The 20,713-nt window shown below is 44.0% G+C and overlaps 1 protein-coding gene across 4 annotated transcripts in view; it reads left to right on the plus strand.

Annotated features, from left to right (window-relative positions):
- LOC114572406 (signal-induced proliferation-associated 1-like protein 2) overlaps positions 1-19,715 on the plus strand; it is a 99,520-nt gene extending 79,805 nt beyond the window's left edge. Inside the window, exons 14-22 of one of the 4 annotated variants that reach the window (XM_028604019.1) lie at positions 59-147; positions 1,113-1,486; positions 3,875-4,153; positions 7,648-7,786; positions 11,191-11,410; positions 12,828-12,959; positions 15,312-15,429; positions 16,972-17,050; positions 17,491-19,715. In XM_028604019.1, coding sequence (XP_028459820.1) covers positions 59-147; positions 1,113-1,486; positions 3,875-4,153; positions 7,648-7,786; positions 11,191-11,410; positions 12,828-12,959; positions 15,312-15,429; positions 16,972-17,050; positions 17,491-17,637 — 1,577 coding nt within the window. In that variant the 3' untranslated portion in view covers positions 17,638-19,715. Of the gene's footprint in view, positions 1-58; positions 148-1,112; positions 1,487-3,874; positions 4,154-7,647; positions 7,787-11,190; positions 11,411-12,827; positions 12,960-15,311; positions 15,430-16,971; positions 17,051-17,490 lie in introns of those variants that run through there. The other 3 variants (XM_028604021.1, XM_028604020.1, XM_028604022.1) reach the window with 3 other exon arrangements.
- Positions 19,716-20,713: the final 998 nt, after the last annotated feature.

Here is a 20,713-nt window from a genome sequence, read left to right on the forward strand (position 1 = left end):
TGTCTATTCACACCTTGTACGTCTCCACACTTAGCTTTTTTTCTTCTCGGCCCCACAGAGGCCAAATGGCACATCCCCTCCACCAAGATCCTGAACCCTCTGAAGCAAAGAGAAGGAGGCAAAGACTCGCCCAACAAGCTGTCCAGGGTAAATGTCTGACCTACTTTGATTTCAGTTTGGCAGAGGCTGCCCACATGACCATTTAATGAAAGTGTTTAATGAACCCTCTGCAATATGTGTGCTGTTTTTGTAGTAGAAATCTGTCCAAATCTGCACTGTCAGACCTGGTTTGCCCCGTATTAGTGTTTGGATCGGGGTGAGGTCAGATTGCCCTTGTTTATTTGCTTTGCAGCAACAAGCAGCTCAATTGGGTTATTCAACATTATGTCGTCCCCTCTGGCCACTCTTTGCACTTATCACTTTCCCTTCATCAGTATGCTAACGGAAGTCTCATCTCATCACCTGTCTCACACTTTTCTAGGACACATTTTCCTAGAAGGTTGAATATATTAAGTGCTTAAGCCTCTCATTTTCTCCTTTCTCTATATTCCTTATCTTTTTTTTTTGGCCGATTCACTCTATCTCCCTCCATCTTTTCTTTCTCCTTTGATTCTGGATGCTTAGAAGTATTAGTTTATATTCTGTAATTAAGCATTACTGTACTATTACTGTTGACCTGACCTTTTTAGATTTTCTTTTTAGCTTGATGATGTACAACTTTGGCTTTCTGATCAGAGCTGAGTAAAATAGTTGTTGAGAGTAATATACTCCCCTTTTAAAGTGATTTAGGGACTATATTATGTGGCTCTCTCACGCAAGAATATAAGAGGTCACAAACAAAGTATGAGACATTCAGCATATTGTGTTTGATTTCCTTCATGTTACTGTCAACTAGCCCGACATTAACACGGGCCTCAAGAAAACAAGCAGTCGCCTCAGTCAGGGACACATGAACATTTGATGTAGCCTGATGGGTAAACCCATCCCCCTCTGGTGCGCCAAGCATGTTAAAGCAACCGTAAGAATTATTTGCAGCTGCTGTTTGACCTCTTCTGATTTACCGTATTTCTGTCTCCTTTAATCCTCTCTCTCTCTTTTTTTTTTTCTACCAGACGGGCGATAAAAACTCTAGCCACTCGAGTAGCAACACTCTCTCAAGCAATGCCTCCAGCAACAGTGACGATAAGCACTTCGGCTCTGGAGACTTGATGGACCCGGAGATGCTGGGCCTCACTTACATCAAAGGGGCGTCAACAGACAGCGGCATCGACACTAATCCCTGCGTGGCCCCTGGTGCCCGGATGTTGCTGCAGGGCAGGGTGGGGGAGCAGGGACACCACTGGGTGTCGGAGCACCATGAGGATGGGGCGTCAGAAGAGGATCATGGGAAACTGTACCTGCCACAGGGCTACGCCTCTGCCATTATGTCTAGTCATGTGACGGAAGGAAGCATCGGGGACCTGAGCGAAATCTCATCCCATTCAAGGTACAGTGCAGAGACAGGATGTGTGCTTTATTTATCGTGTTACCCCTAAAAGACCGTTCTAGATGTGCAGTTTCCAATTGTTTTAGCTGCTTGTATTTTTTTATTTAGTTTGTCAGCTAAAAGTGTGCTTTGGGTCGGTCAAGACAGAGATTGGTGAGTTGTTGATTCTAAGCCACGGAGCATTGATGCTGTTCTGAAGGCCCAACACTTTACTAGGATACTTTATGTTGTTTTTTTCCTTTTGTCACCACACTGTATGCTCCTGCTAACGTTAGAATGTGATGTTCTTTCTTCTCTATGGGCAATTACTTCATTATGTTGTGGCTTAATTCTAGCGTGTTGGGTCATTTATTGCCCTCTGAGAAAAATGACACCCTTTTCATGGTACATGACTTGGAGAACAATCCAATGCGTTCAAACATGTGGATGTACATTCACATATACAACCGCCGGCAATCTATTTAGCCCATTATCTGTTCTATTGAACCCACACACAGACAACAACACATGCACAAAAGGATGGTTGCTGGCTGTTAGCTGACCTTTTCACCCAACCGTGCTCCCTCACTCCTGACCCTCAGCCTGACTCATCCAGCTGTGCTGAAGTCGGTGGGTGGGGCTGCTGTCAGGCCAGAGCAACACAGGGGGTTTCATCACTCCGTCATCCAAGTCCTCCTCACCAGACTGGGGCCCATCTGGGAAAGAGGAGGGGTGTCAGAGAGGGTTGGCCCTGCAGCCACTCACAGTCTGTCTCTGTGAAATAGAATGGGTATCTTTTTGTTTATGCCATACAGGATTATGTTAGCACAATCTGTTGAGATCATTGACCTGTTTGGGAGGCATCAGAGCTGTCCACTCCAGGACACCATTCAGAAATGAGTAAAGAGCCCATGCCATCACCTTGACAACTTGATGCTTCCCACCTTTTATGTAATGGTCTTTGACACCCGTGTGTCATTTGAACAAACAGTGAAGCAGCAGGAGCACATTTTGCAGGGTGTGGCCCAGATGGTCATGAATATGGAAACGGAGTGTGTAGCGCCTCCAGCTTAGGCAAACTGTAATGTCTCAGAGGTATTTTAGAGGAATGTTTTGTGTTTGCTGAAAGTTTTCCAACAAAGAACAAGACGTTAGACCTTTTTTCCATTTTATCTAGATCTGAGTCCAGTTGAGCGGCTAACAGAGGAATCCTAACCAGGCAGGTGACATAAAACACAAACTGTCCAGCCTCATTTAAATGATGAGGAAAAATGGGAAACTACAGTAGATGTGCTATTCTGGGGGACTTCTTAACATTGCAAAGGATGCAATGCAAGCAATGCAATTTAAAAAGGAGCTAAGTGCTTTGTGTGATGCATGGGCATGGCTCATTTTCTCACCACTGTCAAATGTGATTCATTCATCCTCAATAAATCTGCCGTTACTTGAATGAGGATGTAGTATAACAAAGCTGAAACAATAATCATAAACAAAGAATTGGTGCATAGCCATGTTTGAATCAAATGGATTCTGGGATCTATTGTGATGTACTGTATATGAAATAAGCCAGAAACCAACAGATAATAACTGTTTTAGTAACTCTAGCTAAAATAAAGTTTGGAATATTTCCTTTTTTCCTCTACAAATAAAGTATTCCTTTGGCCATTGGATCATAAGTTCAAGGGTTCACCCAAATCACAAAATAAGAAAAAAACATCCCACTTACCTAGTGATATCTAACCATGCAGGTACTTTGCAGTCATTTTTTTTTTTAAATTTTGAGAATCAGAAATCCGCTGAAGTCACCGAGGTAAATATCTCAAAACCTCTACAAATAAAACTGGCTTGTCAGTGGGGCAATAACTTATTTTTTAAAGAATCACTTTTGTGGCTTTTCCCTTCATTATGAAGTGACAGTGGATAGACATGAAAGGGGGAAAGAGAGATGGGGGATGACACGCAGCAAAGGGCAGCAGGTTGGATTCGAACCCTGCGCTGCTGCAGGACTCGGCCAACATGGTTCTTTCTGATTTGAATGCACTGGCCCTTTTAATCCGGTTTGTCAGTTGATATTTGACTGAATATTGAAAGGACAAAGTTCAGCAGGAATATGCACATGATGAACGGGATGGGAGTCATCTTCCAATGTAGGTCAGAGGTGAACCAGCTTGACTCTACTCCATGTGGAAGAGATGACGTCTTCCTGTCTGAGCCAGCAGCAGAGCTTTCAGTACTCTGTTTAAGATGAAAATCATCCTGGTTGTTTCTTAACATCTGAGCTAGTTGCCTTTCTCATTTTTTCATTGTTGTTTGTTTATGCTTTTATGTTTGTTTTCTCTGATTTTAAATTCATTCATTTTGGTCACTTTTGAGTTACATTATTCTTTATTTTTTTTGCTGTTTGGTCAGTGGCTCACACCACTCTGGCAGTCCCCTGGCCCGTGGTGCCAGATACTGTATATCCGCTGACTCCTCCAAGGTGTACACCATCCCCCAGACCAGCAGCTCAGGGCCAGGGCCAGAGCCGGGGCCAGAGCCGGGGCCAGAGCTGGGGCCGGAGCCCAGCTCAGAGGCTTGTGGACTTACACGCCCACAGTCCGATAGCAAACTTCCAGTGGGAATGAAGACGACTGATGATGATGATGATGCCCACAGCACTGAGGGACCTCCCAACATTTCAGAGTGTGGGTGAGTGTGTGTGAGAGAGAGAGAGAACGCAAGAGCGATTTAAGAGCATCACCAAATGCGCTCACATACCAAAAAAAACAAAACAAAATTAGTACAGTTTGGTGCAAGTTCACATTAAAGGAACATGCAAACTTGTTGGGAATTTAGCTTATTCACCGTAACCCCCAGAGTTAGACAAGTCGATACATATCCTTCTCATCTCCATGCGTGCTGTAATGCTGTCTGACGGCTCCGGCGGCATCAGGCCAGCACAGATCATGCAGGTGAATGGTTCCAGCAATCCTACTGCTCCGAATAAGTGACAAAATAACGCCAACATGTTCCTATTTACATGTTGTGATTTTTATATATATATATATATAGTCACAGCGTGTACAAAAAACAACATAACTGTACACACAACATAACTGTAAACAAACCGGGAACTATATTCTCAGGCGGAAGAATATAGTATTTGGGCAGAGTGATATGCACGCAGCAAGCCTGTCTGAGAATATAGTTCCCGGTTTGTTTACTGCTAGAAGATGGCTGTGTCTCATGTTACGTTGTTTTTTTGTACATGCTGTGACTCTACAAATCACAACATGTAAATAGGAACATGTTGGTGTTATTTTGTCACTCTTGTCACAATTTGGAGCAGTAGGCTAGTTGGAACCAGTTACCTGCAGGGTCTGTCCTGGGCTAAGCTAATGCTGGAGCCGTCAGACAGCGTTACAGCACGCACGGAGATGAGAAGGGTATGTATCGACTGAAATTTCCAATAAGTCGGCGTGTTCCTTTTGAGTTCAACACCGGCTATCATGCAAAGCTAGATGACACCCTTTTTAATCACACTAACTGGCCTCGTCAGCACTGTTTCTCTCACTGTAGAGAGCTGTTTACTGTTGCACTAGAGCCAGAGCCATTCCAATACAAATACCCCCCTCCCTATGAGTCCATCCAGTGTGCATAAACTGTCCTTGATTGAAGCCGACAGCCACAAAATAAATAAGCTCAATGAAGCCGCGGACATAATACACTTGGCACATGTCACTTGTGGTTATTGATTGTTCCCGTGAAGCTGCGTCTCCGTGGACTGCCAGGCTGAGCTTCTACCAGATCAGCATCTCTGCTGGGAGCCAAGCAACGATCCACACACAACAACAGTCTGCTGTCACACATGCAGCCCAAGGACACGCCCGCCACAGAATAGTCTCTAGAAATATCGCAAAGGAAGAGGAATGTATGCAGCCGCTCAGCCAGGTTGAGCATGTATACTCCCCTCAGACTTTATATGAGCAGTGATGACTGACTGTATCTGTCTGATGATTAAATGGTTTGCTGTAGAGAACAGAAAGCCATTGATGGTGAAATTGAAACACAGCTATGTGTGTGTGTGTGTGTTGTGTGTTGTGGGCATATTTTGGAGGACAGAATGTGAGATTTGCCCTGGAAGAAACCCCCTGCTCTCGTTCCCAAGTAATTTCATTTAGGCTGTGAAATTTGCCACTTAAGGACTATGTGATTGATTGCATGCAGTGAAGTCGTCTCCTGCCGTCTTATGAAAAAGCTCTGTAATTCAATTACTGTCCCCATTGTTTGTTTATATAATCCTACAGTTTTATTTCATCTTACATAACAGCACCTCATGACGAATGGCCTAATATTACTCACAGATATTGTTCTAACCTAATGAAGTTCCCCCCCCTTCCTAAAAAAGTTTTCTCATTTGCTCTAACGCTGTATGTAATGCAGGATGTGTATCAATGCTCCTAACCCCGGGCTGTTTCTCTCTTGCTTCTGCTTCTTGTTCCAGAGGAGCGGAGAGCTTGTTAGCGTTCCTTCTCTCAATGCTGTCTGAGCGTTCAAGGTACACAGTTAGTCAGAAGTCAACCCCCTGTGGCCCAGCCTGCTCCCCCACACACACCTCCCCAGCCCCCACCCTTTGTCCCAGACCACCGCCCCACTCGTGTCTCATGGCAGGTCTAAAGTGCTAGTCTTGCCATGTGGCACATGCTGAGAGTGGAGGACAACCAGCTGTGCATCAGTGGCTGTGACATTTCTGCTGTATCTCCTCCAGAATCCTACTGCTGTGTACTGTCCACAATACTTCCTCCTGTTTTTCTCAGTCGCTACAGTGGTAGAGGGGGGGGTGACATGCAACAAGAAACCCACTCTGCACCCAAACCAGGGATGTTGTGGTTGCGTGCGCCCCTTTTGATTTTTAGGCTTTCTGTTGGCGTGGAGGCTGGTAACAGCTATTGGCAGCATGACAGTGTTTTTTGTCTTTTTCTTCTTCAAATTTTAGGCATTACAACTTTGTATTTATAACAGTAGGTAACAATTTCCTTTTTTTCACGCCCATACTGAGGACCTGCTGTGCAAGGAAACATTTATTACACATTGTAGGCATTTAACAGACTCTCCCGCACAGTAGAATAATCCTTAATTGCAAAGGTCGGGGCTTTAGCATCGTTCCAATCTTCCCGTAATCATGGATCAATCATGTAAGAACAAATTGGAGCTAAGTAGAATACAGAGGGGGAAAAGAAGGGGGTTGTTCCCTACAGTTTTAGCACCAAACCACCAGTATACTGAGCTCAATTAATTGCACTTCTTTTTCCTGGATGCCGCCTTCAGAATAGAGTAACCAGAGATCTTGTGAATCAGTCAGAATGCATCTGGCAATCACACATGGGCATTTGCAATACCAGTCTATGTATTTAGGGCTTGGTTGCCATGGTGCCAAAAGCTTAAAACAGGGCAACTCTCAGTAATGGTGTCTCTAGGTAACCATCGCAGCCAGGCTGCCCATCGTCTCGCCGTGTAGCATATCCCCTCACGGCCATCTAACATCCTGCCAACAGCACTCAGTGTGTCATGCTCACAGGCTGCTCACTTAAAGCAGAGGTCTCACAGCCATATAACTTAACCAGCCAGGTCAGTCACACCCTCCCTATGCTGTATCCCCCCCCTCCCCCTTTAAACACTCAGCACCCTAAAAATCATTAAAATGACAAGCACCCCACTGACAAACACAGCCACCAAAACAAAACCTGTCACCTCTTGTAGGTCCTTTCCCAAATCTGTCTAACAGCTCTCATGTCCTCGGTTATTTGTCTGAACACTCCTGTAGAGTCCGTGGTTTGCACTTGTCTGTGGATGTTTTTTCTATCCAAAACCTTCCCCCCCCCTTCCTTTCTACCTCTTACAGTGCTTTGCTGCATTCTTCTTTAATCATGGGTTTGGCAGAGTGAGATGGGAAAGGGTGGGATTGGTAATAAATTCCCTTCCTGACTCCCCTCTCTAACCATGTTACCCCAACCTGATTAGCATGGAGGCACCTGATGTTGGCATGCTAAGACCAATCCACCTGAACCCTTTGTGTAATACTGACATTCTTTTCCAAATAGCTGGACCCCAGCTGTGATGGCCCAAAGCCTCCCTTGCACAATATGGCTTTTATGACCCTTCTGATGAGCTCTGTTCTTCTGTTTCCTCTGTATGGTCTACAGGCAGCTGTACGCACAGGAGGCCGCCTGCCAGCTCCAGGCCTCTGAGCGCGATGAAAAATCACTGCGGAGACTTTCGAAAGAAGAATACCTTAAAATGATGCTGCCCAACAGCCCTCCAGGAGAAGACCGGAGTCGTAAGGTGAGGTCATCGCGGCTGATTGACTAATTGCCTCTAAATTACACAATAATTGGGGTGTCAACAAATCAAACCTGTTGAAACTGTGAAGTAATGGTAATAATAGCATGATGACATGACATTGTTAGGATCAACTCCAAACACAAAGGCTATTTTATCATGCTGACTAAGAGACGTAGTACCTGCAAGGCCAGAACCAGAGCCGACCACCTCTAGCTGGGAACCAAGTAGAACAAGATAAACATCTGCTGCCCATCAGCTGGTCCTGCTGCTGAGCACCACAGCTGATGGGGCCTTGTCTCTCCTGACACAAGACCCTTTCAGTCCCCATTGACTGGAACTGAGTGTTTGGATAATTTAATTTATAACAGGGCCTGGGTTTGCGGTTGGGATGTCATGGATTAAAGGCAGGGAGTTGCAGAGAGTGCATCGATGTTCCTCTGTCCTGCAGACTCTATTAATTGCATCTTCAGTCTCCCATCCCCCATCCATTATCTACCAGGAAGAGACCCTGGAGACATACAAATGGGTTATTTTTGGATGCCGCTCAGTCCTAATATAAGTGCACTTCATCCCCACAGAAAGCAGGCATGTCATTTGGCACAGGCAGGTCTTGTCCCTCACACAGAACAGCTTATTGCACTGATCAGTTTGTCTTGCTGTTGTGCACTGGACTTACAGTATATAGAATGTAATGCTTACAAGAGAACCAGGCAGCGTCGGTGCCTAAAATAAAAGCAGGTGCATCAGGCCGGCACTGTAATTTCCCTTAATTGGATTCTATTTGGTTTCCCACAGAGAAAGAAAACCATAACCAGTACAAAGGTACACACTGCTGTTTGTTTGATTCAATGAGCAGTGCAATCCTTGTTGTAATCTCACTCTCTGGTCTGATTCAGTGTTCTAATACAATGTGTGGAAAGGCAGTCTGGGAGAGGGATACATGAAGTAGGGCACAGAGCCAAACACTCCAACCATATACACATCTGATCCCAATAAAAACAAACTGTTCTTCTCTGGGAGCAGCTTCTCTGGGACTGCATGTTTTCAATATCATCTGCTGGCCCGTAAAGGAATCAAAATACAGTCATGACAATGTTGGAAACCTTGTTGATTTATTTTAAACGTAATACTGTCTGACTTGTTTAACCACCTAAAGGTTTGTGTGTCACTTCCGGTAGTCACCCGATGCCAGTGTTTGTGTTGGTGAGCAGATGCAGAGAGATTTTTCTTGCCAGCCGCGGTGTCCGCTGAGACGCCCTTCCACAGACAGGCAGGCTATTGTGTGGCTGACGTAAAGGAAAGGCCGTTCGCAAGTTGTTCTCCCACAACGTTCCTCTTTTAAACCTCCTGTGGGAAAGAAAAAGGCATCTGAATAGGTGGTTGTCCAACACATCCTCCCAAGTGGCACGTCAAAGGGTTTCAGTGCCGTTTTTTGTTTGATGCGAGCGGTGAGGGGGAAAAAAAGTCAGGGAAATCAGGAAGAATCTGGGTGGATGTGTCATTGCTGCCTCCACTGATAAGAGCATTGCTGTTGTGCAAAATAATTCCCGTTACAGCCCAAATCTGGGTGAGGGCTGTTGCCAGATGCGGTAAATTTAGACACACTGAAATAGTCAATCTTGAGGGTTTGATTAACACAATATTTTCTGTATAATGTGCACAGCGGTTTCAGTTAACCAATGCCAAGATGTGTTTAGAGAGCCCGGTTTGATGCTGTAGATCTAACAAATAGATGGCTTCTAAAAAAACATAAAGCCCTACTGCAAATGGTTTCATTTGTCGTGACTCCATTTATTGGAGCTCTAAATCTGTGCTATTTCTGCTTTATATGAAAGTGCAGAAAATCCTGTTTAAAGTTGTTTTGTTGAGCGAGAACCTTATGGGGTCTAATCTTGTGAAGTTGGGTGTGAAAACTTGCAATAAGAGACAACCTTGTTAAGTCAAAGCCTCTAAGATGTTCTTTGGAGGCAGTATGTATGTATGCTGCTTTGAATTCCGGTGCATATATCCGCTTTAAAGACGTACTAGATGTTTGTGAAATTGTCAAGGTGGGATATGTGGGGGATCCGTCTTTGAAATGGAGATGGCTGGGTGTTGGCTTGTGGGGATCCTAGTCTGGTGTTGGCTTCAGCTGGGAAGCCAAAGGCAGACATTTACCCATCTGGCCAACTGCTCCGCATACCATTTGTGGCTACTTTTGATTTCACTCCTGCAATATTTATGTAACCTAAAAGGGACAATGGTGGATTGAGTTGGCCTTTGTGGTTTTGTGTGTTTAAACAGGAGATCCTCTGTCAAAATTCTGACCACAGTCATGAAACTTGATTATCCCTGCAGTGGTATTCTGTGTAATTTGTCCCCTCAGGATGATGCTGCTTTTCAAAGTCACAGCTTTTGTGATTGTTCATCCTGACCCTGTGTTGCCTCTTGAACAGTGTGACCTTTTGTTAATAGGAGTCCTATTCTGGAGAGTAAACACAAAGCAGCAAACACTGTACATAAGTACATTATAGCCATTGCTTCAGTGAGCTGTGTTCATTTGGTCTTTGGTTTGCAAACAAGCAAACAATAGAACATGGGTTCTACGTTTTTTCACAAATTCCACTGTGCTTTATTTATCTGTATTGACCATCTCTGGATAATAGTTCATCAAGGAGTTTAGTTTAAAGGGGAATGTTGGTGTTTTCCAACCCTATTATCTCATGCATTTGTGTTTTTAAGTGAACAAAAATCTTCTGAAAGTAATCCAGTATTGAGTGAGTCGAGTCCGGCAGCCACTAACCAGGCTGCAATGTAACCCAATGGGGGAAATGCGCACCATCAATTTCCATCTAAGTGGCTTGTTTTTGCCACCGACAGGCTCAGAAGTGTCCGACTGCATTATGGGAAGATGTAGAAGGTGCCGTTATCCTGCCGTGCTTTCGTGTGCAACTTACTGATGCCATGTCAACACAGTAACTTTAGCTAATAGCATTAGCTTACTTCCGCTCTATTTTTCTTTTTCACTTTGCATTGTGGCACTTATCACTCTGTGCTATCTCTGCCTTCTGTAGTTTCTCACATTAAGCTCAGTGCCTATTGGCTGTCTCAGCGCCGTGACCCCTGTCACCACCTCCACAAGCCCTGTCCCCTGTTGTTCCTACTCTGCTAGACACTTTCCAGCTGTGCTCAATCCATCTGCATTTTCCTGAGAGCAAAGACTGTAATTGATTCCTGACAATGCTCCCTCATGTTCCCTCCTTACCCACCCAGCTGCCCGCTCATGTAAACCTGCTGTGCCGAGGAAAGGCAAAGCACCGGGAAGGATGCATACATCACTGGGGGTTTGGAGGTCATTCAGCTCCATTGTTTTGCATTGTTGTGACCTATTTGTTGACAATTTGTTCTCCTTCTCCCTCTCTCAGGTGTCAGCAGTGGGCAGTTTGTCACCCAGACGCACCCTTTACCGGACGCTATCGGACGAGAGTGTGTGTAGTAACCGCAAGGGTTCATCCTACGCCAGCTCGCACAGCTCCATGCTGGACCAAACGATGCCCAATGACATCCTATTCAGCACCACCCCACCTTACCACAGCACACTGCCTCCTCGCATGATTCACAACCAGGGAGCATCCAACCTACGGAGTAAGTAAAGACAGTGAGACTCTCTTTGCCAACTGCAAAAGAAATGCCTAGAAATGTGTACAATACCTGATTTCACCAAGAAGCCGCTTTAAAACAAACAACTCTGCACTGCTCTTATTAAAATACCTCTTAGAGACATTTAGAACTTCTCTGCATGTTGCTCTCGGAGTATCATTCCTCTTCTCTGGCACCAGAGATAAGCCAAGATGTTGATACTTGTTTGAAGGGCCACTTGTGTCCTACCAATATCATTAGAACAACTGGTACATACTCCAGAAACACTCATCAATATAGCCAACTAATTGGAACTGGGCGAGGCGGCGTGCAGCTTGCAAGGGGCCTGTCGCTTCGTCTGCATTAAGCAGACACCTGTCACTGCTGGCTAGTATTCCCATCTCTACTGTTATCCCAGCATCTACTGAATATGTATTAGTGATCAGAGGTGTGATGTGTCCTGCCTGCGCCGCTGCAGGTCTTTGAGATTTCTGACATGAACATGCTTATTTTTTTCCATCAGGAGTCTCACAATGTCTGTCATACATTACGTTTCATTCACTCATAAGTCCCTGCCTGCCTCCCCTCTCTATCCCCCCCCTGTCGCATGGCTGCCGTCGTTAGATAGAAAATGGCTTTTGGAAAGATGTTTCTCTCTTTGGCCTCTTCTGGCTGTCAAGCTGATGGATTCCTTATTGTTCTGAAGAGTAGTTCGGAACACTGGCTCTCTCTTTCCCTTACTGAAACAGCCCAATTTGGTAAACAGTGACTCACTCAAGCACCGAGACGCTGGGCAAATTGATAAGAGTGTCCGCATCACCTCAAACTCTCTCCATCTCTTCTCTGCTTTTCCACTCATGCTTTTCTAAATGCCTCTCTGCAGAATGGGTAGCTTGTTTATTGCATTGCCCGTCTTTCAGGGCTGACGGGGAGGGAGGGTGGGAGAGACAGAGGGGAGTGAAAGGAGATATTGATTGAAACATTCACTTAGACAAGTCATTTATTGCCCCTCAGTCAGCGCCTTGCGTGTGCTATGCAGAGACGGTGATTGAATGTGAGCCTATCGTGCTGTCACATAAATACAAACCTTTCTTTTGAAAGTTAAATTGTTTGCGACGTTTTGGAGGATTTGTTATTTCGGTGCATCCAGATTAGAAGTGGACTCAGGTGTAGGATAGTACTTTACTCAACATAGACTTAAGCTAAGTGGTTTCGATGTGCAGGGCTGGAGTAAGGTAAAGACCATCCCTTTTAGCAGCAACGACTAGTTTGAGTAAACCCCTTGCCTCCCCCCTCTATGCTGCTCCATTCCCCTCCCAACCCCTCTTGTGTGCTCTGATGCAAACTGATGGGCGACTCAGGGATTAGCCCTAAACTCAGGCCAGGCCTAGACACTGATCAGAGTGCCTGCCTGTCTCTGCAGATGAGTTTTGGTTCTCTGACGGTTCCTTGGCGGACAGGTCCAAGTTCAGCGACCCGGGCCTCATGCCCCTCCCAGACGCTGCCACAGGCCTGGACTGGTCTCACCTGGTTGACGCAGCACGAGCCTTTGAAGGTAACCAGCCTAGCTGAAGCTGCTGGCACCTTGTGTAACCTGCCCCTCCTCCTGGCGTGCGTGTGCGTGTGCATGTGCGTGTGCATGTGCGTGTGTCTGCGTGTGTCTGCGTGTGTCTGCGTGTGTCTGCAAGTGCTTGCTCACTTGCATGTGCAGGTTTGTGTGCGCAGGTTTGTGTGCGCAGGTTTGTGTGCGCTTTGTGTTTCTTTTAGTGTCTCTTAAGGTGCTGTAGGAGGTGACTTGTGGGAATCCTTTTTGCGCCTCTGCTCTGAGCCCCATTGTGATTTCCATCAAGCAATGTAACTTGGGGAAAGGAAGAGCTATCATTTTTCAGCGCAGACATGGTGCCAATTTTCACACCCTAAAGCCAGCAAGTGGCCACTCGGGGAGAGTAAACGATGCCGTTTACTATTAAGGTCTTGGGTTGATAGTATGGGGTAATTTCAGCTCCTCTCTTGGCCTTTTTAAATCTGAATGTTCTGGAAGATGTTGGTTTTTTTTTCTTCTATAAATGACAATGACAGACATCTAGCTCAAGGCAACAGATTATCTCCTTGAAAATGGACATTTTCATTGTTCCAACCGTCTGAATGGCTGTTTTACAGTATTTGTGGTTTTTTTTTTGTGGACTCTGGAACAATTAATTTTAGGAATCGAGTGCTCAGATAAACTTAAGAGGGCTTACAGTGTGTTGACTTTCCAAACAACATAAGTGATATGTTCCTGTCAAAACTGAAATCTGTCTTTACACTCAGTCACACTCTATTCTCAGTGAATTAGCATTGACACATCTCAGCCACTTCATGGTCCACATCATCACTTCTGTTCATTTTTCTTTCCTGCTTTAAGTACGTTTGCGACCGCTATCATGCCAGTGTATTTCCCATCTATCACGGAAACACTAACATGCCTTTTCCACTTGAACTCTATCCGACCCTGAGACCAGCGAGCGGGCAACGTAGCATGTAACCATTCATTTTGTCATAATTAATGAATCATCTGTGGAGGTTCTTTGATGCATTTCCTGCTGCATTGCCCGCAGCTTATCCTTTAACGATAGTGGAATCATTGGAGATGATGCAGAGTCTGACTGGCAGCAAGAAGGCAGTTGTCACGACAGCCTGGCTGGCCCGGAAAAGCGTGTAAACTGGAAGCTTGTTGCCGAGCAGAAAGTGGCTCCAGGCTGCCATTGTGCCATATATGTTTAACCAGCTCCGTTTAGAGCCAGGGCAGAAAGAGGTAAAAGCATTTATAGCACTCAGTCCTTGATCATGTGAATCCTAAGAGACTGCTCATATTCAGTTTGGATTGGCTTGCAGCATCCACAAAAACACTGTGCCCTCCTAACTTTTCAAAGCTGAAGCAAATGGAATTATAAATGACAACAAAAGGCTTTTGGTGCAACACTCTTTTTGTCAACTAATGGATTTTTTTTTATTTATTTTTTTTATATTCCCTCACAAATACGTACAGCACAATATGTTTAACTCCCATAGATTGCCGAAAAGAATGTGTTCTCTTCAGTGTAATCTGGTTTTGTTTGATTTTCAGCCGTTTGTCCAGTAAATCTGGACGGCAGGTCACGCAAAAATGACAAGCTGTTTTTCTGCGCCCGTCACTGCTTTCCTAGAATTCTTTAATCTTTCTGATGCAGCCATCGCATATGAGGAAAATGTTCATTCATATGCATCTGCCACTCCAGGCTCAATCAGCTTTTGTCTTGGAGTGGATTAGCTTTCAAAATTAATGGAAGGGTTTCCTTAATCTTTTTTATGAATATGCAGATCCTCCTATCTTTAGTCTCAGACCAAGGGCTTGAGAGAGAGAGTGATTTCTATAGAAAAGTGCATTACGCTTAAAAACTGAGCAGTCCCCAGGCATAACATGCCAAGTTTGGGTTTTCCGTGGGGCTTTGAGTAAGCTTAAGGGCCTGATATGGTAAAACAAGCATGACTGGTGCCTTACAGCTCTTTGGGATCCAGCCCATGATGAGCCAAACAGCTGTCAGAGTAAGCTTAGAGGGGCGAGGGTGCCAGAGCAACACCCAGGGGACTTACTTTATCTGTGATCGTCTAGAAATGCTCTGCTCACCACCTTGTTTCTTCTTGTCTGGCTATAGATCCCTCAGAATGGGAGGACTGCCTTTGGTGGCTTAAACCAGAACCATTCATTCATTCATACAAAGCATGAATGAATCGCCCCGTCCTGTTAAGAATGCATGCATGCAAGTGTGTTGTTCTGCTCTATTTTAGTTGCATGTTTAGTTACCATGAAATGAGTTGCTGGAAACATTTCCTGTTTTTGATATCAAGGGCAGATTATGACCTGTTACGTCACCTGTTCTGTCTCCAGACCAGCGCGTGGCGTCTTTCTGCACCATGACGGACATGCAGCGGGCGGAGGCTCTACAGATCTCAAGAGAGCTGACCAGACGGGTGGTGGAGGCAGAGGGAGCAGCACTGGAAGCAGAGTAGGCTTTACCAACAAACACAAATAAACACACAAGCACCAACGTTCCAGTAGCAAGTAAATAATTGACTGTTTGCTAAAAACCCGCCCCTGAACGGTGATTGTCCAATCCTAGCTTAGCAAGCATAACTAAGCACAGCAGAACTGTTGCGCTTTGGATTTTTCCACTTGAAGTGGTGTGCGTGTACCTCTGATAAGAGCAGTACTCAGTATCTCAAGAGTCTGGAGGGTGGTGTCTTTTTTTATAACCTCTCCAGAATGAAAAGCTCAAGCACGAAGTGTAAGGAATGTGCTAGCATGAACTGCACGCCCGGCTACTTTACTGCCGTCAACAGTTAGTGATCGTTATTTACAACGGCAAGAGGCAAGCCGTTAGCTATCTTCTGTATATTATTATGTGGGGTGACAGGTAATAAGGTTCACCCAAATCAGCATTAGATAGTGTTACGCTTGCCTAGGGTGACCAGATTTCCCGGAGCTAAAACTGGGACACTTTGCGCGTGACCGTAGTGCTTTTTAACGTGAGCATGTGCAAGTCCAGGTCAGACATAGACACAGAGTAACTTCATTATTTTGATCGTAGGCTCCTCATCTAATAAGTGTTTTTTTAAGTGTTAAAATTAACAAAATTGCAGCAACAGCCTTTTTCAGTTTAGTGTGAGATTTCTGTTGAGATTTTTTCTAAAAAAAGATTCTTTTGAAGTGTTATTTATTCCAATAACACCAAAAGAATTAAAATGATTTATTGAAAATTTAGAGCATTAATCACTTCATTTCTTGTGACTTCCCGCGCGTCTGCCATGCCATACTACTCCTCCGCTTATTTCTCATCCTCAACTTCTTTACTCTACTAAAAGTGAAGCATCCTGTTTTAAAAATACATTAAAGCACAAATGTAACCACTGAGTTGCTTGTCCAAATATGTTCCAAGAGTAAGCATCTCAGTGTTTCCTTTAGGATTTTTTTTTTTTTTTAGCAGTGGGGGCAGGTCTTAATTTAAATTTGCAACCAGGCTTTAATGAACTGACAACATAAGTTATACGACTTACAGTTCTCAAGGACGTACACACACCATCTCAACTGGCTAGTTATCCTTGTTTGTCCGCGCTATTCTCCAACATGCACTCTAACAATGCAGCCCTATTTCTGATACTGTGGGGGGCAGAAATGTTGCCGTGGGTGGCCACCACGGTCAAATCAACATAGAGGAAACACTGCATTTAAACTATTCAAGGATTGTTAGAACAAGTAACATTTTTATTGTATCACACTGTACAAAAGTCCAAAGGCTAGATATTAGCATTAGCTAAAGCTAGCTAGCTAAAGCTGATAGAAATCAGCTGGCAACAGTCATCTTTTCAGCCAATGTGAGAATAGAAAGCATGACACGCATAGCAACAGTAACTAAAGGGGGCGGGGCTTAGATAGCTGTCCATTATTAACTTCAGTATCATAGTGGAAGCAGTCATTGTGTTTTATATTATGTGATAAATGAGGATTTCTTGAGTCTTAACATCCCATCTTGTGTCCCCCCCTCCTATAGCGGCCCCCCCTCCACACTAACTGGCAAAGTCAACCAGTTGGAGGTGATCCTCAGGCAGCTGCAGCATGACCTCAGAAAGGTGAGTTCACATATCAAACGAATTTCCCGATTTGTGATTTCGTCACCTTTTTTGCTCTCCTTTTGGCACGTCAGCAAACAGCGTGTGTGTGTGCGTTTGTGTGTGTCACGCCGCTCAGGAGAATAGACATTGAGTAATGGGTGCCCTGTGTAATACAAGCTCGTCCACTTAATTCAATATCCTGCTTCCTTCCCTCATTGTGTCCCAGCCCAACATTTCCCCACCTCAACTAATGTTCTTAAAATGGAGAGAGGAAGTGCACTTTAATCGGAACAGAGAAAAGGCTGCTTTGCCATGTTAATGCCTCCCAATTTACCCAGCGCCGACGACGGACGGATGTTCGTGTAATAGCGGGGCTTTTATCAACCTCTTTTGTATCCATTTAATTTTGCCTCATGTCCCGGTGTTGATTGTGTGTGTATGTGCGTTTGTGTGTTCAGGAGAAAGAGGATAAGGCGATGTTGCAGGAGGAGGTGCAGCACCTGAGACAGGACAACATGCGACTGCAGGAGGAGAGCCAGACTGCGGCGGCTCAGCTCAGGAAGTTCACAGAGTGGTTCTTTCACAGCATTGACAAGAAACCCTGAGAGAGAGAGCGAGAGAGAGAGACCCGCGGAAAGGCAGTGGGAGATGGCCTTCGCTCCTCCTGGGCACCCACTCAACTCGTACTTAAGACTCCCAGATGATCCACAGGCAAACAAACTATAGAACAAACCATTACCAGCCCCCAGAGTAATCAAGACTCTTTAAAAAGCCCCATTCTTAGGAGACTGTCGTGCAGCCCTGTGTGGAGAGACTTGAAATCCTGATCTGGACCTTATTTTTGGGATCCTCCTCCGTCTGAAGTGCAGGGCTGTTTCTGACATTACCAGTTTCTTTATCCTGGCAAAAAAGACTCTTGGGAAAGCTCCTCATCTCCTGTGCTGGAGAGGAATTGAGAAAGGCAACCCCAGGGCCCCGCCCTAGTCCCTGGGATCTTCTTACAGTAGTGGAATGTAAAGCTCATTTACTGTAGTCAACATATAATCTACCTACGTATGTCACGTCAGTCTACTGTACTGTATAGTCAGCTGTACTGTATCGTACTGCGCACACTGTCACACAGCTGTTTCTGTGCCGGCCTTCACGGACACAGGAAAGTAAAGAGGGGAGGAATGTACTGGACATAATGAAGTGGTACTTACTGTCTGCTTGCACCAAGAGGAATCCACATGTGGCGGTCTTGAAAACATACAGCGGGGGTGGGAATGAATGTAGCTCAACTTTCTTACCCTTTCTTTCCGGATTTCTGTTTCCCAAAGTCCCAAAAGTTTCATGGTTTTGGTGTTTCGGGCCATTTTCTTTCAATGAATTCCACTTTTTCTTTTCCTCCGTGTTGTAATGTAGGGTCACATGGCAGTAATTTTGATGTTTTAAAGGTGCTTTCCCTACACACATGTTTGTCAGTAGTTTCCATTCACTGTTCACGATGTCCTAGCAATAATGAAGTGGTAGTTACGAAACTGTTAAAAAAATAAATTAATTAATAAAAAAAAAAGAAGTTAGCACAAACGTGAAGGGTTCCTGTCGAGAAGCAGTTGTACTTGACATGTATTTATAAAACAGGAAGAGACTGTGCCTAAAACTCTTGGTTGTAAATGGATTTCTCTTTGCTTTTAATTCTCTTTTATAAACACATGCCTTGTCTGTGGCTCACTGATGTGTGTGTGTGTGTGTGTGTGCGTGTGTGTGTGTGAGTGTGCGTGTGTGTGTGTGTGTTTGTGTGTAGAGTTCATCACAGCAAAATGTGTTCTTATGCAGTGGTTTCTAGAGCATTAGAGTAAGCGCCAGTGAACCACACTTACAATGCCAAATGTGTTTATTTCTGTACATATCTGCCACAGAAGTGTCTTGTATTTAACACTATTATTTAAGCTTATTTAACCTAAAGTTGTTTATTTTATTAAGGGTATTTGTTTTTTTCTGGGTGTTTTTCTGCACTAAGGAGAAATAAAGCTCTGTGTATGTTGTAAAGTGTGTAGCTTGCCAGGGCAAAAAAAACTATATATTTAAATATATAAATGATGATTTTGGAGATTCCAACATTTGGATGCTGCTAGATTACAATTTGCTGGTTTGTATGCTTTTAAAAAAATGGCTCTCTCCGTAAACTGTCTCATCCCTGGTGGGACGCTGGTTGCTTTTTTTTGTTTGTTTTTGTTCTATTTTTGTTTTTTTAATAAATGTAGTTGTAAAAATAAGTGATTTTTTGTGTTTTTAATATGTTTCTATTTCTAGCATTCTTAACCAAAAGCAGTGACTTGAAATAGTTATGAAGGCTTATCTGATCCTGTATGGTAAATTAAAGGATAGATTCCTGTTGATTCCTGTTGAAATTAAAAGTACAATATGTAATTGTCTGCCGCCAAGGGTCTCTGAAATGAAACGCAGACTTTTGATGACGTCGTAAAGTTGCGTTGGATCATGGGAGTTGTTGTCTTCGTTTTTAAAACAACCAGCATTGTCGACAAATATGTATCTGTTCACGGACAAGTCAATGTATTAAAGTTTTATTCACGTTACGTTTAGCTACGTCTATTCATGTCATTCTAATGAAATTAACCAAACGACACGCTCTGTGTCATCGATAAAAATGGATTTCTCTGGGTGTGAACAGTGCTGGAAACATTTGGGATAATGTAACTAAACAAAATCCCGTATATATCATAGGTATTGTAAATTTTAGACCTTTTAATGCAGAAATATTACAGTTATATTGCATTAAAGAAATAGTTAAACATTTTTGGAAATATGGAAGATAAGTTTCTGTTTTCTTGCCAGTAAATAAAAGGATTGATAACCCTCACCTGGAGCTTATTTTAGCTTAGCTTAGCATAAAGACTGGAACTAGAGGGAAACTGCTAGCCTGACTCTGTTCAAAGTAATTGTATTTTCTTTTATACAAATTAAACAAATGAGATATAATTGGTGAGCTTTAAAGGTGCTGTTACCTTTGTACGAAGCCAGACTGTTTCCCCGTTTCCAGTCTTTACACTACACTAAGCTTATCGTTTAGTTTGATACTTTTCATGCAGACGTGGTATCAAACCTCTCATCGCTCTGTAAGAATGCACATTTTCCATGTCACACTATTCATTTAACACCATACTTACATGCCCATGTACATTAGTAGAGTTATTTGCCGCTATAACTTTATCCCATCTCCTCAAAAGACTAACAGTCCTTGTACAAAAACAAATTTATTTTAATTAGTGAAATAAACTGGGTATCCTCCAAAATTACTATCCCAACACCCCAGCTCGGCAAGTAACACAGTTCAAGGGAGACTCAAAGAGGAAATCTTGTAACCTAGAAATCTAGACTCACCCTAGCGGCAGCAAATGTAATTTGCAGCCAGGGGGGTCTAGGCACTCTCTGTTGACTTGCGAGCTGGAAAAACCAAATTCTGGTCAGGCCAATCACATCGTGTATAGAGTCGGTGGGCGGGGCTTATGGCTGCTGCTGAGAACAGCGGTCTTCTGGAAGTCATGGAGTTAAGATTTTCTTTGCGAAAAGAAAGAACGGCACAGAAATCATTCTTAAACAAAGGAAGATGTGTTCAGAGTTTTGCCGACCGGCAAAAGTTGAATCTATCAACTAGCTTCGCTTCCTTCGTCATTGCTC

Source organism: Perca flavescens, chromosome 17, assembly GCF_004354835.1.
Source record: "Perca flavescens isolate YP-PL-M2 chromosome 17, PFLA_1.0, whole genome shotgun sequence".
NCBI classification, from domain to species: Eukaryota; Metazoa; Chordata; class Actinopteri; order Perciformes; family Percidae; genus Perca; species Perca flavescens.